This window comes from Callithrix jacchus, chromosome 15 (genome assembly GCF_049354715.1).
Source record: "Callithrix jacchus isolate 240 chromosome 15, calJac240_pri, whole genome shotgun sequence".
Taxonomy (NCBI): Eukaryota; Metazoa; Chordata; class Mammalia; order Primates; family Cebidae; genus Callithrix; species Callithrix jacchus.
The window spans coordinates 67,287,718-67,301,425 of record NC_133516.1 but is presented as its reverse complement, the minus strand read 5'-3'; the positions used below and the strand labels follow the sequence as shown (position 1 = coordinate 67,301,425).

General features: G+C 43.2%; 1 protein-coding gene across 1 annotated transcript; it reads right to left on the bottom strand.

The window, feature by feature from the left end:
• BRK1 (BRICK1 subunit of SCAR/WAVE actin nucleating complex) lies at window positions 1-13,263 on the bottom strand. Its single transcript, XM_008982139.4, has 3 exons — window positions 13,125-13,263; window positions 1,492-1,574; window positions 1-932 (listed from the first exon to the last, which is right to left on the bottom strand). Exons 1-3 carry the CDS (start codon window positions 13,240-13,242, stop codon window positions 906-908), a joined length of 228 nt encoding a protein of 75 aa, XP_008980387.2. The 5' UTR covers window positions 13,243-13,263; the 3' UTR covers window positions 1-905.
• Between the last annotated feature and the right edge of the window lie 445 nt (window positions 13,264-13,708).

The window sequence follows — 13,708 nt, the reverse complement described above, 5'->3', positions numbered from 1 at the left end:
TGATTCAATGCTGTATCTTTTATTGGAGTTTAACATGCCTACATAGTAAGTACTTGGTAAATGTGCTGAATGATGAATTGATTCCCAGGATGCACTAGTCAGCTTAAAGTCCAAACATGGGGACTTGGGCTGGTAAGCCACCCAGGCTTTGAATCAAACAGCTATATCTGAAAGTTTTATGTTAGAATAATAATGCCATATATACATTTCTGTGGAATAAGCAAGCCCATCTCTAGCTCCTCTCCCCACCATAATCACAGCAGTCAGATAAAATTGAGGAGTTTATTAGGGAAATATAAGAGGCACGGACACCCCAAGTGACAGAAAGAAAAGTTTGAAAATGTCCCTTCAAGCCAAGTGGGGGCCTGGTCTTGACCTCCCCAAATCAACAAGAAACTGGTGGGTTAGCAACAACATTCTCTGGCAGCCACATTGCCAGGGCATGTGTGTTTTGGCCAGGACTGCCCCCCACTTCCCACCAAAGGTGGGGAGGAGACAAAGACTGTTCACAGAAGCAGTGCAAAGGCAATGAGAATTTTAAGGAAAGTTTGAGAGAGAGAGAGAGAGAGAGAGAGAGAGAAAGGACAGAGGTAGGGAGGACCTTCACAAAGAGTCCCAGGCTTTTGGCTGTGAATATTTCAAATACATTGACAAGTAGATCTATAAAATGTTACTGAAAAGGTAAAATGCCTAATGTTGTTTCCAACAGTTCCTCTGGACTTCTCCCCACATACCACACCACATCCCAGATGGCAGAGACCAAAGGTCACACTTTTGAAAAAAGAAAAACAAGAATAAGCCCTGTTGTTCTTTAAGGAGAAAGGAAGGAGCTGAAGGCTGCTGGGGCCTTTCCCATGTGGCCTGTGTTCTGTAAAGCAACTCCCCAGCAGCAGGACGGCACTGTTCTAGGTGAGTGTCTCACCTTTTGTCACCTGTGAAAGGAAAGGAAAACTGACATTTAGATAAATTAAAATATATTAGAGGGATCTTTAAAAAAAAAAATCATACTTTAGATCCTAAGCAGTGAGAAATAGAAAAGAACACAGCTGTGAGTCACAGAAACCTGTTCAAATCCAGGCAATGTGTTTAACTTTTTCTTTTTTTGAGACCGAGTCTCACTATGCCACCCAGGCTGGAGTGCCCTGGTGTGATCTTGGCTCACTGCAACCTCCACCTCCCGGCTTCAAGTGATTCTCCCGCCTCAGCCTCCCAAGTAGCTAGGATTATAGGTGCATACCACTATGCTGGCTAATTTTTGTATTTATAGCAGAGACGGGTTTCACTATGTTGGCCAGGCTGGTCTCAAACTCCTGACCTCAGGTGATTCACCCACCTCAGCCTACCAAAGTGGAAGTGTTGCAATTACAGGCATGAGCCACCATGTCTGGCCGGTGCTTAAGTTTCCTAAGACTGTTTCTGCTTTCAGGTTTTTGTCAGCAGTAAGTGGAAATATGCATTCTCTCTTGGAATGGCCTTGCCCATCATACTCACCCGTGCTTCAATGTACTCTATTCTCCGTTCAAGGGCTGTCAACTTCTCGTTTAGTGTTGCAAGTCTTGAACGACATGACATATCTGGGAAAAAGAGACTGGCATTTAGGACTAATGTCACTCCAAACACAGACACACATAACTCCTACACTGAAAAGAGAAATAATATAATACACAGAATACAAATGGAAGTGGATACAGTGAGAAGTAATAATGTAATAAACAGAATATAAATGGAAGTGGATACAGTGAGGAGTAATAATGTAATACACAGAATACAAATGGAAGTGGATACAGTGAGAAGTAATAATATAATACACAGAATACAAATGGAAGTGGATACAGTGAGGAGTAATAATATAATACACAGAATACAAATGGAAGTGGATACAGTGAGGAGTAATAATATAATACACAGAATACAAATGGAAGTGGATACAGTGAGAAGTAATAATGTAATAAACAGAATACAAATGGAAGTGGATACAGTGAGGAGTAATAATGTAATACACAGAATACAAATGGAAGTGGATACAGTGAGGAGTAATAATGTAATACACAGAATACAAATGGAAGTGGATACAGTGAGGAGTAATAATGTAATACACAGAATACAAATGGAAGTGGATACAGTGAGGAGTAATAATGTAATACACAGAATACAAATGGAAGTGGATACAGTGAGGAGTAATAATATAATACACAGAATACAAATGGAAGTGGATACAGTGAGGAGTAATAATATAATACACAGAATACAAATGGAAGTGGATACAGTGAGGAGTAATAATATAATACACAGAATACAAATGGAAGTGGATACAGTGAGAAGTAATAATGTAATAAACAGAATACAAATGGAAGTGGATACAGTGAGGAGTAATAATGTAAAAAACAGAATACAAATGGAAGTGGATACAGTGAGAAGTAATAATGTAATAAACAGAATACAAATGGAAGTGGATACAGTGAGAAGTAATAATGTAATAAACAGAATACAAATGGAAGTGGATACAGTGAGGAGTAATAATATAATACACAGAATACAAATGGAAGTGGATACAGTGAGGAGTCATAATGTAATACACAGAATACAAATGGAAGTGGATACAGTGAGGAGTCATAATGTAATACACAGAATACAAATGGAAGTGGATACAGTGAGGAGTAATAATGTAATAAACAGAATACAAATGGAAGTGGATACAGTGAGGAGTAATAATGTAATAAACAGAATACAAATGGAAGTGGATACAGTGAGAAGTAATAATGTAATAAACAGAATACAAATGGAAGTGGATACAGTGAGAAGTAATAATGTAATAAACAGAATACAAATGGAAGTGGATACAGTGAGGAGTAATAATATAATACACAGAATACAAATGGAAGTGGGTAAGTGAGAAGTATCTTAGCACAGTTGCTTAGAGTGGATCTCTTGAACTTCCTATCGGGTGTGGCAAGTAGTGAATAATGGCCCCATAAAAATGTCCTTTACCGCCTGGCGCAATGGCTCACAACTGTAATTCTAGCACTTTGGGAGGCTTAGATTGGTGGATCACCTGATTTCAAGAGTTCAGGGCCAGCCTGGTCAACATGGTAAAACCCTATCTCTTACTAAAAATACAAAAATTAGGCAGTCGTGGTGGCACATCTGCAATCCGGCTACTTGAGAGGCTGAGGCAGGAGAATTGCTTAAACCCAGGGGACAGAGGTTGCAGTGAGCTCAGATCATGTCATTTCACTTCAGCCTGGGTAAAAAAGCAAAAGTCTGTCTCACAAAAATATCCTTTCCCTAATTCCTGGAGCCTGCAAATATGGATCATACATGAGGAAACAGGGCTTTGCAAGTATGATTAAGGTTAAGAACCTTGAGATCCTAGAGTTTGTCCTGGATTGTCCATTTGGGCCCAATCTAATCATAAGTCCACAAATGTAGATGAGAAAGGCAGAGGAAGAGGGTCGAGATGAAATAGAAGAAAAAGAGATTCGAAGTGAGAAGGGGATGCAATCTGCCACTGTTGGCTTTGGAAGTGGAAGAAGGGAGCCATGAGCCAAGGGATCCAAGTGACCTTTAGAAGCTGGGAACAACCCTGAGCTGACAGCCAGCAAGAAAACAGAGATCTCAGTCCTACAACCACAAGAAAACAAATTCTGCCAACAACCCAATAATCAAGGAACTAGACCCTCTCCTAGAGCCTCTGGAAACGAAGGCAGTCCTGCTGACACCTTGATTTGAGCCAGGCCAGGAGCAGTGGCTCATGCCTGTAATCCTAGTACTTTGGAAGGCCAACGTAGGACGATTGCTAGCCCAGTGACCAGTGTTGTATTTCTGACCCTACACAATGGTAAAATAATAAATTTATGTGGTTTAAGCCAAAAAATGTGTGGTAATTTGTTATGGCAGCAATAGCAAATGAATACACCAAGGCTATATAGCCATTTACTAATGGGCAAACTAAGAGTTTCAAGACTGGGGACATGGCAAGAGTAAGAAAATAATATCGGCCGGGTGTGGTGGCTCAAGCCTGTAATCCCAGCACTTTGGGAGGCCGAGGCGGGCGGATCACGAGGTCAAGAGATCGAGATCATCCTGGCCAACATGGTGAAACCCCGTCTCTACTAAAAATACAAAAAAATTAGCTGGGCGTGGTGGCGTGTACCTGTAGTCCCAGCTACTCGGGAGGCTGAGGCAGGAGAATTGCTTGAACCCGGGAGGCAGAGGTTGCAGTGAGCCGAGATTGTGCCACTGCACTCCAGCCTGGCGCCTGGTGACAGAGTGAGACTCTGTCTCAAAAAAAAAAAAAGAAAAGAAAATAATCTCGGCCAGGCACAGTGGCTCACGCCTATAATCCCAGCACTTTGGGAGGCCGAGGCAGGTGGATCACAAGGTCAAGAGATCGAGACCATCCTGGTCAACATGGTGAAACCCTGTCTCTACTAAAAATACAAAAATTAGCTATGCATGGTGGTATGCACCTGTAGTCCCAGCTACTCAGGAGTATGAGGCAGGAGAATTGCTTGAACCCAGGAGGCGGAGGTTGTGGTGAGCAGAGATCACACCATTGCACTCCAGCCTGGGTAACAAGAGCGAAACTCCGTCTCAAAAAAATAAAAAACAAGAAAAGAATCTCAATAGGAAAGACACAAGGCTGGGCGAGGTGACTCACCCCTGTAATCCCAGCATTTGGGGAAGCCAAGGTGGGCAGATCAACTGAGGTCAGGAGTTTGAGATCAGCCTGGCCAACATGGTGAAACCTCATCTCTACTAGAAATACAAAATTAGCCGGGTGTGGTGGCGAGCACTTGTAATCCCAGCTACTTGGGAGGCCAAGGCAGGAGAATCACTTGAATCTGGGAGGCAGAGGCTGCAATAAGCCAGGATCGCACCATTGCACTCCAGCCTGGGTGACAGAGCGAGACTCCATTTCAAAAAAAAAAAAAGGAAGCCCCAGAAAATATGGGAAGGGAAGGTTTGAGAATTCTGAGCTCATTAAAGTCACATCGCTACTGCTCCTCCTTGAGGCAAAGGCCTTTTAGAACTAAAGAAAACTTGGAGAACATCAAATACCCTATAAAGCCCACATTCCATCTGTGAAAAGAGCCAAAACTCTTTTTCTTCCTCTAGCTTTTCCAATCTTCTTTTACCACCTCATCCAAAATGAAACCAGATTTCCTCTAAAACATCTTTATCTCTGTAAACTTCTGTAACAGAAACTACTCTTTTTCCAACTATTCGCAACATATGAGAGAAAAGGTATCTTAGCATGGTAATTATTTCCTACTTTCCTCCAATATTGTTCGGTCATCTCTCAAAAACCTTAAGTTTTTAAGGCTGAAACATTTGTTGAGACTCTCCCATGCGATGATTTAACACTTAGCTAACGAGTTTCCTTTTCATCTATTTCCTGGCTGTTTGGCAAAAGCACTTCAGCATTCATTTTGACAAATCCTACACCCCGATCTTGCCTCGACTTTCATCTGATTAGGCCCAAATCTTACTTATCTTGCCTGCCTAAACATTCTCCTTCAAGGCTAAGTTCAAATTCTATCTCTGAGAGGTCTTGCCCGATGGACATGATAATTCTCCCTCTTCTGTATTTATCTAAACATTTATGGATGAATATCTTTTTTTTGTTTTTGAGACACAGTCTCGCTTTGTCACCATGCTGGAGTTCAGTGGCTTGATCTTTGCTCACTGCAACCTCCACCTCCCGGGTTCAAGCGATTCTCCTGCCTCAGCCTCCTAAGTAGCTGGGACTATAGGCATGTGCCACCACGCCCAGCTAATTTTTGTAATTCTAGTAGAGATGGGGTTTCACTATGTTGGCCAGGATGGTCTCAATCTCTTGACCTTGTGGTCCACTAGCCTGGGCCTCCCAAAATGATGGGATTACAATAGTGTGCCACGGCGCCTGGCTTTTTTTTTTTTTTAAAGGAGACATGGTCTTGCTCTGTCACCCAGGCTAGAGTTCAGTGGCACAATCATAGTTTGCTGCACCCTCCATCTCTTAGGTTCAAGTGATCCTTCCACCTCAGCCTCCCGAATAGCTACTACTCAGTAGGTGGATGCCACTGTGCCAATTTTTTTTTTTTTGGCTGAGATGGGGTTCTCACTTTGTTTCCCAGGTTGGTCTCAAATTCCTGAGCTCAAGCAATCCATCCACTGTGACTTCCCAAAGTGCTGCGATTATAGGAATAAGGCACTGTGCCCAGCCTCTGAATTTCTAATTTGTAAGTTATTCACATACTCGGTCTTTGGTTATCACTTCCCCCTTTGGATAAAGATTTTACAAATAAGAATGTGCATCACTATTACTTAAGATGGTGAAAAACCAACAAAACCAAATGCCTATGATTGGAATTGTTTGAAAAAGTATAGTATATGTATGAGACTATTAAAATAGCCATTAACAGTTACAAGTTTGAGGAATATTTAATGAAATGGAAATTGTTCATGTTATAAAGCCAAACAATATTTATGTACTTGTAATTCACAATTTATTTATATGTCTGTTTCACCATTAGAACAAGTAAATCAAAAGAAGTACATATTGCTGGCTGGGTGGGTGGCTCATGCCTGTAATCCCAGCACTTTGGGAGGCCAAGGAAGGAGGATTACCTGAGGTCGGGAGTTCAAGACCAGCCTGGCCAATATGGTGAACCCCATCTCTACTAAAAATACAAAAAGTAGCTGGGCATGGTGGCATATGCCTGTACTCCCAGCTACTCAGGAGGCGGAGGCAGGAGAATCTCTTGAACCCAGGAGGTGGCGATTGCGGTGAGCCGAGATTGGCCATTGCACTCCAGCCTGGGCAATAAGAGCCGAAATTCCATTTGGAAAACAAAACAACAAGAATAAAAAAAACATGTTGCCTCTTATTAATCTTGTAACCTTAGCATCTTGCCTGGTACATAGATTTTTACTCAAAAAAAAAAGGAAGATGGATTCTGGTATGTTAGTGGAACAAAAGATTGACTCTAGTGTAACTCCATTCACCTTACAAGTGGGAAAACTGAGGCCTAGGTAAGCTGAAGGCCGATGTTGGGTCACTGATGGGACATACCAAGCAGGGCTGAATTTAGAACCCAGTTCTCTCACTGCCCAGTATGGCGTTCTTCCCCATCACACTGTTCCAATGCATACTGCTACCATCCTTCTGTGCCTCCGGGGCTGTAATTTCTGCACCAGGTTTCTTAAAATCTGTTTACAGCCCAACTCTGCCACTTTCCATTCTTTCACCTGCTTAAAGTATACAATTCAATGGTTTTCAGTATATTTCCAGAGTTGTACAACTATTATCATAATCTACTTTTAGAATATTTTTATCATCCCCAAAGACACCTTGTACCTCTTAGTCCTGTCACTCCCCGTTCTGCCACCCCTCTGGCTCCCTGGGAACCACTAATCTTTGTCTCTATGGACTTGCCTATTCTGGACATTCTTCATTCTTCTTTTTATATTTATGCTGCTTCCTCGAATTCCCAGGTCTAGCTTAACTATGAGCACTTCAGCATCCCCTTTTTCCCGGATGCCACTTTCTGTCGGAACCTCCCAACGGGACCAAGCCTTTTTTCGGTCTGGTTCTTGGAAGTCTGAAAGCACATTAGGTATGCTACTGAGTAAGAGCATGAATATTATCTCTGACAACCTGTCATTTCCCATCAAGAGAGACATACCAAAATTATTGGGGAAGGAGGTGAGAGGGAAGGTTCCTTCCTGGATGGCTATTCTGTTTTAGCAGTCAATCTGGTAAAGAATTAGAATTCAAGAACAATATTATGCAACTGGCCTACATGGATAAACACTGCTGAGAAATAGAAAATGTTCAACTCCAAAAACCTTTGTCATATTTCAAATCATAGTAAGTATATGCTGGTTCAAATAAAAAACACTGTAAAAGTATTCAGCGGCTGGATAAATCTGAAACCAGAGCACAAGTATGTGAACATTATCACCAGCCTTTAACTCAAAATACCAGTTCTCGTTAGGGAACAAATGCTGTTATCAAACAGCTCCTTCTCTGAACTTACTGCATATAACTTTAGCATTACAAAAATCAAAACTGTCAGGCCAGGCACGGTGGTTCATGCCTATAATCCCAGCACTTTGGGAGACTGAGGTGGACAGATCACTTGAGGTCAGGAGTTCGAGACTAGCCTGGTCAACATGGCAAAACCCTATCTCTACTAAAAATATAGAAATTAGCTGGGCATGGTGGCATGTGCCTGTAATCCCAGCTACTCAAAAGACTGAGGCAGGAGAATCACTTAAACCCGGGAGGCGGAGGTTGCAGTGAGCTAAGATTGTACCACTGTACTCCAGCCTGGGCAACACAGCAAGACTCCATCCTAAAAAAAAAAAAAAAAAAAAAAGAAAGAAAGAACAAATTAGCCAGGCATGGTGGCGCACACATACAGTCCCAGCTACTCGGGAGGCTGAGGCAGAAGAATCACTAGAACCCAGGAGGTGGAGGTTGCAGTAAGCTGAGATCGCGCCACTGCACTGAAGCCTGGGCGACAGAGCAAGACTCTGTCTCAAAAAGAATACTGTCTTTCTTTTGGATTGTTTTTGTAGTTAAGTTTTACTTTCCAGCAAAATTCTAAATCTCTTAGGAGTGGGTATCACATCCATTTATTCATATTTATTCCTCTCTCACAGCATCTGACACACACACCAGACAGGCTATTTGTTGGCTTAGTATAAAAGCTGAGATTTCTAAAACATAGCCACATTCTCTCTTTTTTCTCTATACTTCTCTGCATATATTATCCCTCAAACCAGAAAAAAATTATATAAAAATAAAAAATGATAATCTCTAACCATCTATTTTTAGAAGCTTCACCAATTCCAAATTACAGAATAGGCCTAGTGTTAGGATGTTATTACTACATTATGATTGTATGTCCTCAAGTTCACATGGGAGACTGTGACTCTATTCTCACCAGCTGGAATCACAGGGTAAATGATATTTGGAAAAGTCATTAGCTATCTTAGAAAAACAGTTCTCTCTCCAGAACACATGGCCCATGCAGATTCTCTGTGGTCAGGGTAAGGACTCCAGAATTGCTAACATATTCTGTACATGTACTTCACATGCTCCCTCAAAGCAAATTCTTTTTTTTTTGTTTTGAGACAGAGTCTCACTTCATCAACCAGGCTGGAGTGCAGTGGCACAGTCTTGGCTGACTGCAACCTCCGCCTACAGGGTTCAAGTGATACACCTCAGCCTCAGCCTCCCAGGTAGCTTGGAATTACAGGCATGTGCCACTGCGCTAATTTTTGTATTTTGTAAAAATATAGGCATGAGCCACTGTGCCTGGCCAAAGGCAGATTTTTTTGTATGTGGCTAATTTTTGTATTTGTTATAGAGATGGAGTTTTGCCATGTTGGCCAGGATGGTCTCGAACTCCTGAGCTGAAGTGATCCACCTGCCTCGGACTCCCAAAGTGCTGGGATTACCATGAACCACTGTGCCTGGCCTCAAAATAAATTCTTATTGAATCTTTATACCACCAAACCATATCATCATAAACATGTTACAGTTGACCCCTGAACAACTCAGGGGTTAAGCACATCAACCCTCTGTGCAGTTGAAAATCTGCATAGGCCAGTGTGGTGGCTCACGCCTGTAATTCTAGCACTTTGGGAGGCCAAGGTGGGAGGATCGCCTGAGCTCAGGAGTTCGAGAACAGCCTGAGCAGCATAGTGAGACCTTGTCTCTGTTTTAAATAAATAAATAAGAAAAAGAAAATCTGCATATAATTTTTGTCTCCCCAGAAATAAACTGTTAATAGCCTATTGTTGACTAGAAACCTTACTGATAATATGAGCAGTTGATTAACACATATTTTGGATGTCACACGTACGATATACATTAAAGTAAACCAGAGAAAAGACTATGTTATTTAAAAAATCAGGAAAAGGAGGCCGGATATGGTGGCTCATGCCTGTAATCCCAGTACTTTGGGACGCTGAGGCAGGTGGATCACAAGGTCAGGAGATCGAGACCATCCTGGCCAACATGGTGAAACCCTGTCTCTACTACAAACATTAGCTGGGTGTGGTGGTGCATGCCTGTAGTCCCAGCTACTCGGGAGGCTGAGGCAGGAGACTCACATGAACCCAGGAGCCAGAGGTTCCAGTGAGCCAATATCACGTCACTGCACTCTAGCCTGGCAACAGAGCAAGACTCCATCTCAAAAACAAACAAAAAAAAGTCAGAAAAAGGAATATATTAACTATTCATTAAATGGAAGTGGATCATCATAAAGGTCTTCATCCCCATTGTCTTCCTGCTGAGTAGGCTGAGTAAGAGGAGGAAGAAGAGAGGGTGGTTTTGCTATCTCATGAGTGGCAGAGATGGTAGGGGAGGCAGGAGAGGTAGGCATAGCATAACTTTTATTGAAAAAAATATGCCTCTGGCCAGGCATGGTGACTCATGCCTATAATCCCAGCACTTTGGGAGGCTAAGTAGGGGTGGATCACTTGAGGCCAGGAGTTCGAGACCAGCATGGCCAACATGGCAAAACCTGTCTCTACTAAAAATACAAATATTAGCCAGGTGTGGTGGTGCACACCTGTAGTTCCAGCTACTTGGGAGGCTGTGGCAAGAAAATCACTTGAACCTGGGAGGTGGAGGTTGCAGTAAGCCAAGATTGTACCACTGCACTTCAGCCTACGTGACAGAGTGAAAATCTGTCTCAAAAAATCTGTCTTATTTACTTGTAATTAATTGTTATTTTCTCTAAATTCACTTTCTAAAATCTTAAAAAACCACCTAGTAATTACTCCAAACATTTGCCCACTATCATCCCTTTAAGGGAGGATAATGATCTAAGCTAAGGGAAATCATTTCTTTTGGAGCCAAAAACTTAGGCTTCTGTATGTCTAATTCCTTAGTTTAGAATTTGTTGGGGGGCCAGGGACAGTGGCTCATACCTGTAATCCCAGTATTTTGGGAGGCCAAGGCGGGCAGATCACTTGAGCTCAGGAGTTTGAGATCAACCTGGACAACATGGCCAAAACCCATCTCTACTTTAAAAAGCAAAAAAATCATCCAGGTATGGTGGTGCACACCTGTAATCCCAGGTACTCAGAAGGTGGAGGCACAAGAATCGCTTTAGTCCAGGAGGAAGAGGTTGCAGTGAGCTGAGATCATGCCACTGTAATCCAGCCTGGGCTAGAGTGAGACCCTATCTTTTAAAAAAAATCCTGTTTTTTTTTTTTTTTTTTAAGAGACGGGGTCTCACTATGTTGCCTAGGCTGGAGTGCAGTGGCTATTCACAGGTGCCATCCCACTACTGATCAGCACAGGATTTTTGACCTGCTCTGTTTCCGACCTGGGCCGGTGGCACCCCTCCTTAGGCAACCTGATAAGTCCCAAAACACATCCACTATAAATTTAATGGGTATGATATACAAGGACTTATGTCAAAGATAAATATAATGAATTAAAACTTTACAAGTGGCCAAGCACAGTGTAATCCCAGCACTTTGGGAGGCCAAGGCGGGTGGATCACCTGAGGTCAGGAGTTCGAAACCGGCCTGGCCAATATGGTGAAACCCTGTCTCTAAAAAAAAAATAAAATAAAATAAAAAAATAAACGTTTACTAGTATAATTCTGTTCTCAGAAATAAAATCACATTACTAGGATCCAAGTCAGAATTTTTTTTTTTTTTTTTTTTTTAACAGGGTCTTACTCTGTTGCCAAGGCCTGGAGTGCAGTGTCAAGAACATGGCTCACTACCTCCAGGGCTTAAGTGATCCTCCTGTCTCAGCCTCCTGAGCAGCTGGGACAATAGGTATGAACTACCATGCCCAACTAATTTTTTTTTTGTTTGTTTGTTTTTTGTTGAGATAGAATCTAGCCATGTTGCCTAGGCTGGTCTTGAACTCCTGGGCTCAAGTAATCCTCCCACCTTGGCCTCCCAAAGTGCTGGGATTACAGGCATGAGCCACTGCACCCAGCCACGGATTACAGTCCTATATATCCTGCATGAAAATACTTTAATACAAAAATGATGCTCTTCTTTGTCCTAAAGTTGTCATTATTTCATCTTCAAGATTATAACTTCTTTGAATGTAGGAAGTGGTTCTTATTCTGTGTCTCCCACAGTGCCTTAAGAGAGGACCTTATATGAAGATCTAGCCTCTCTCAGCTGATGCTTTCTGACAATCTCTTGCTCTGTCACCTTTATACTCCTAAGGCCATCAGTCCTTTAGCTAGAAAATAATTAATTCATTAAAAATATTTCCAAAGTATACTAGTTGAAGAAAAGTTCACTAGATGTGTCCCTATATCCTGTAATTACACAAGAAAATCTAATCAGTGCCAAGTTCTCTTAAATAAACGCTTGGAGAAGAAGGGATAGGAGTCTCGATTACTTTGCTTGCTGTTCAGAGGAAAAATTTAAGACTGTCACAAGCAGGCCATGCCTAGGAAAGATTCTGGTAAAGATGTCTTTCTGCTGAAGGGACCTGATCTGTGTTAGCTCTGAGAACAGGCTAGAAGCAGACAGAACACCTACTATAAGCTATATACCAGCAATACAGAGAGGACTTCCAAGGTTCTACAAGATCCTGGAATCACTCCGACCTCATCTCCTACCCCTCTCAGGGCAGCAGACACAGGAGACAGGAAGGAATGGACAAGAGAGTGGTTGAGGGTGCAACTAAAAGGCATGACGCTAGAGGGTTTCGATTTGATCCTAAAGATGGGAAACCGTCAACAATCTAGAAACAGAGCACTGACACGGTCTCGGGTGCGCACTTTGAATGCAAAGTGGGGACTGGGATGGAAGCAGAGCATAAAGGAGGCAGGGAGACCACTTAGAAGAACCACGGAGAGAGGATGACGCTACCTGACGCGTCCGGGAAAAGGGCTTGTAGAATGGGTCCAGGGGGATGGCAAGAAGCCATGAGCTCAGCGTAGGGCAGGATGACCCTACAGAGACGGTCCAGCGGAGCCTGAGGGTCAGGGAGGAAGGGGGAAGCTGGGACCTGAAGGAGGAAGTGAAAACCCGCAACAGCCGAAGGCTCCGGGAATCCTCTCAAAGCATCTCCCCAGCGCCCCAGCCCAACAGCCTCAGCGGCCTCCCTCCTCCCCGCCTCCCCTTGCCGCCCCGCTGACCGAACGAGTTGAGAAAGTCTGCGATTTTCTTGATGCTGCTGGTGATTATTTCAATGTACTCCCGGTTAGCCCAGTCCTGGTGAATCTCCCTCTGCACCGGATCCTCTTGTCCCGCCATGGCGGCAGCCAGAGGAAAAACGACTGCGCAGGCGCCCCGACCCCATAGGCCTCCAGTGCGCCTGCGCCGCCAGCCCACACCCATCTTCTTGGGCACCCACGAATTCTCCGGCACTGTGATACTCCCGTGCAACGTCACGCCCTCGCCGGCGTTTGCTCTCTGCTCCCACGCTATAGAAACAGAAGCCTCGACTCCAGCGGCGAGATTATAGTGCATGCGCGTTACGGTCGTTAAATGGGCGCGTGGGGTCTCGCCGTCTCCCTCATATGCTCCAGGCTCAGGTTGCACAGTCAGTGTCAGCAGTAATATGGGCACTAAATCACATTAAATACAAGTCTTTTTTTTTTCTTTTTGAGACGGAGCCTTGCTCTGTCACCCAAATTAGAGTGCAGTGGCAATGCAACCTCCGCCTCTAGGTTCAAGTGATTTTCCTGCCTCAGCCTCCCAAGTGCTGGGATTACAAGTG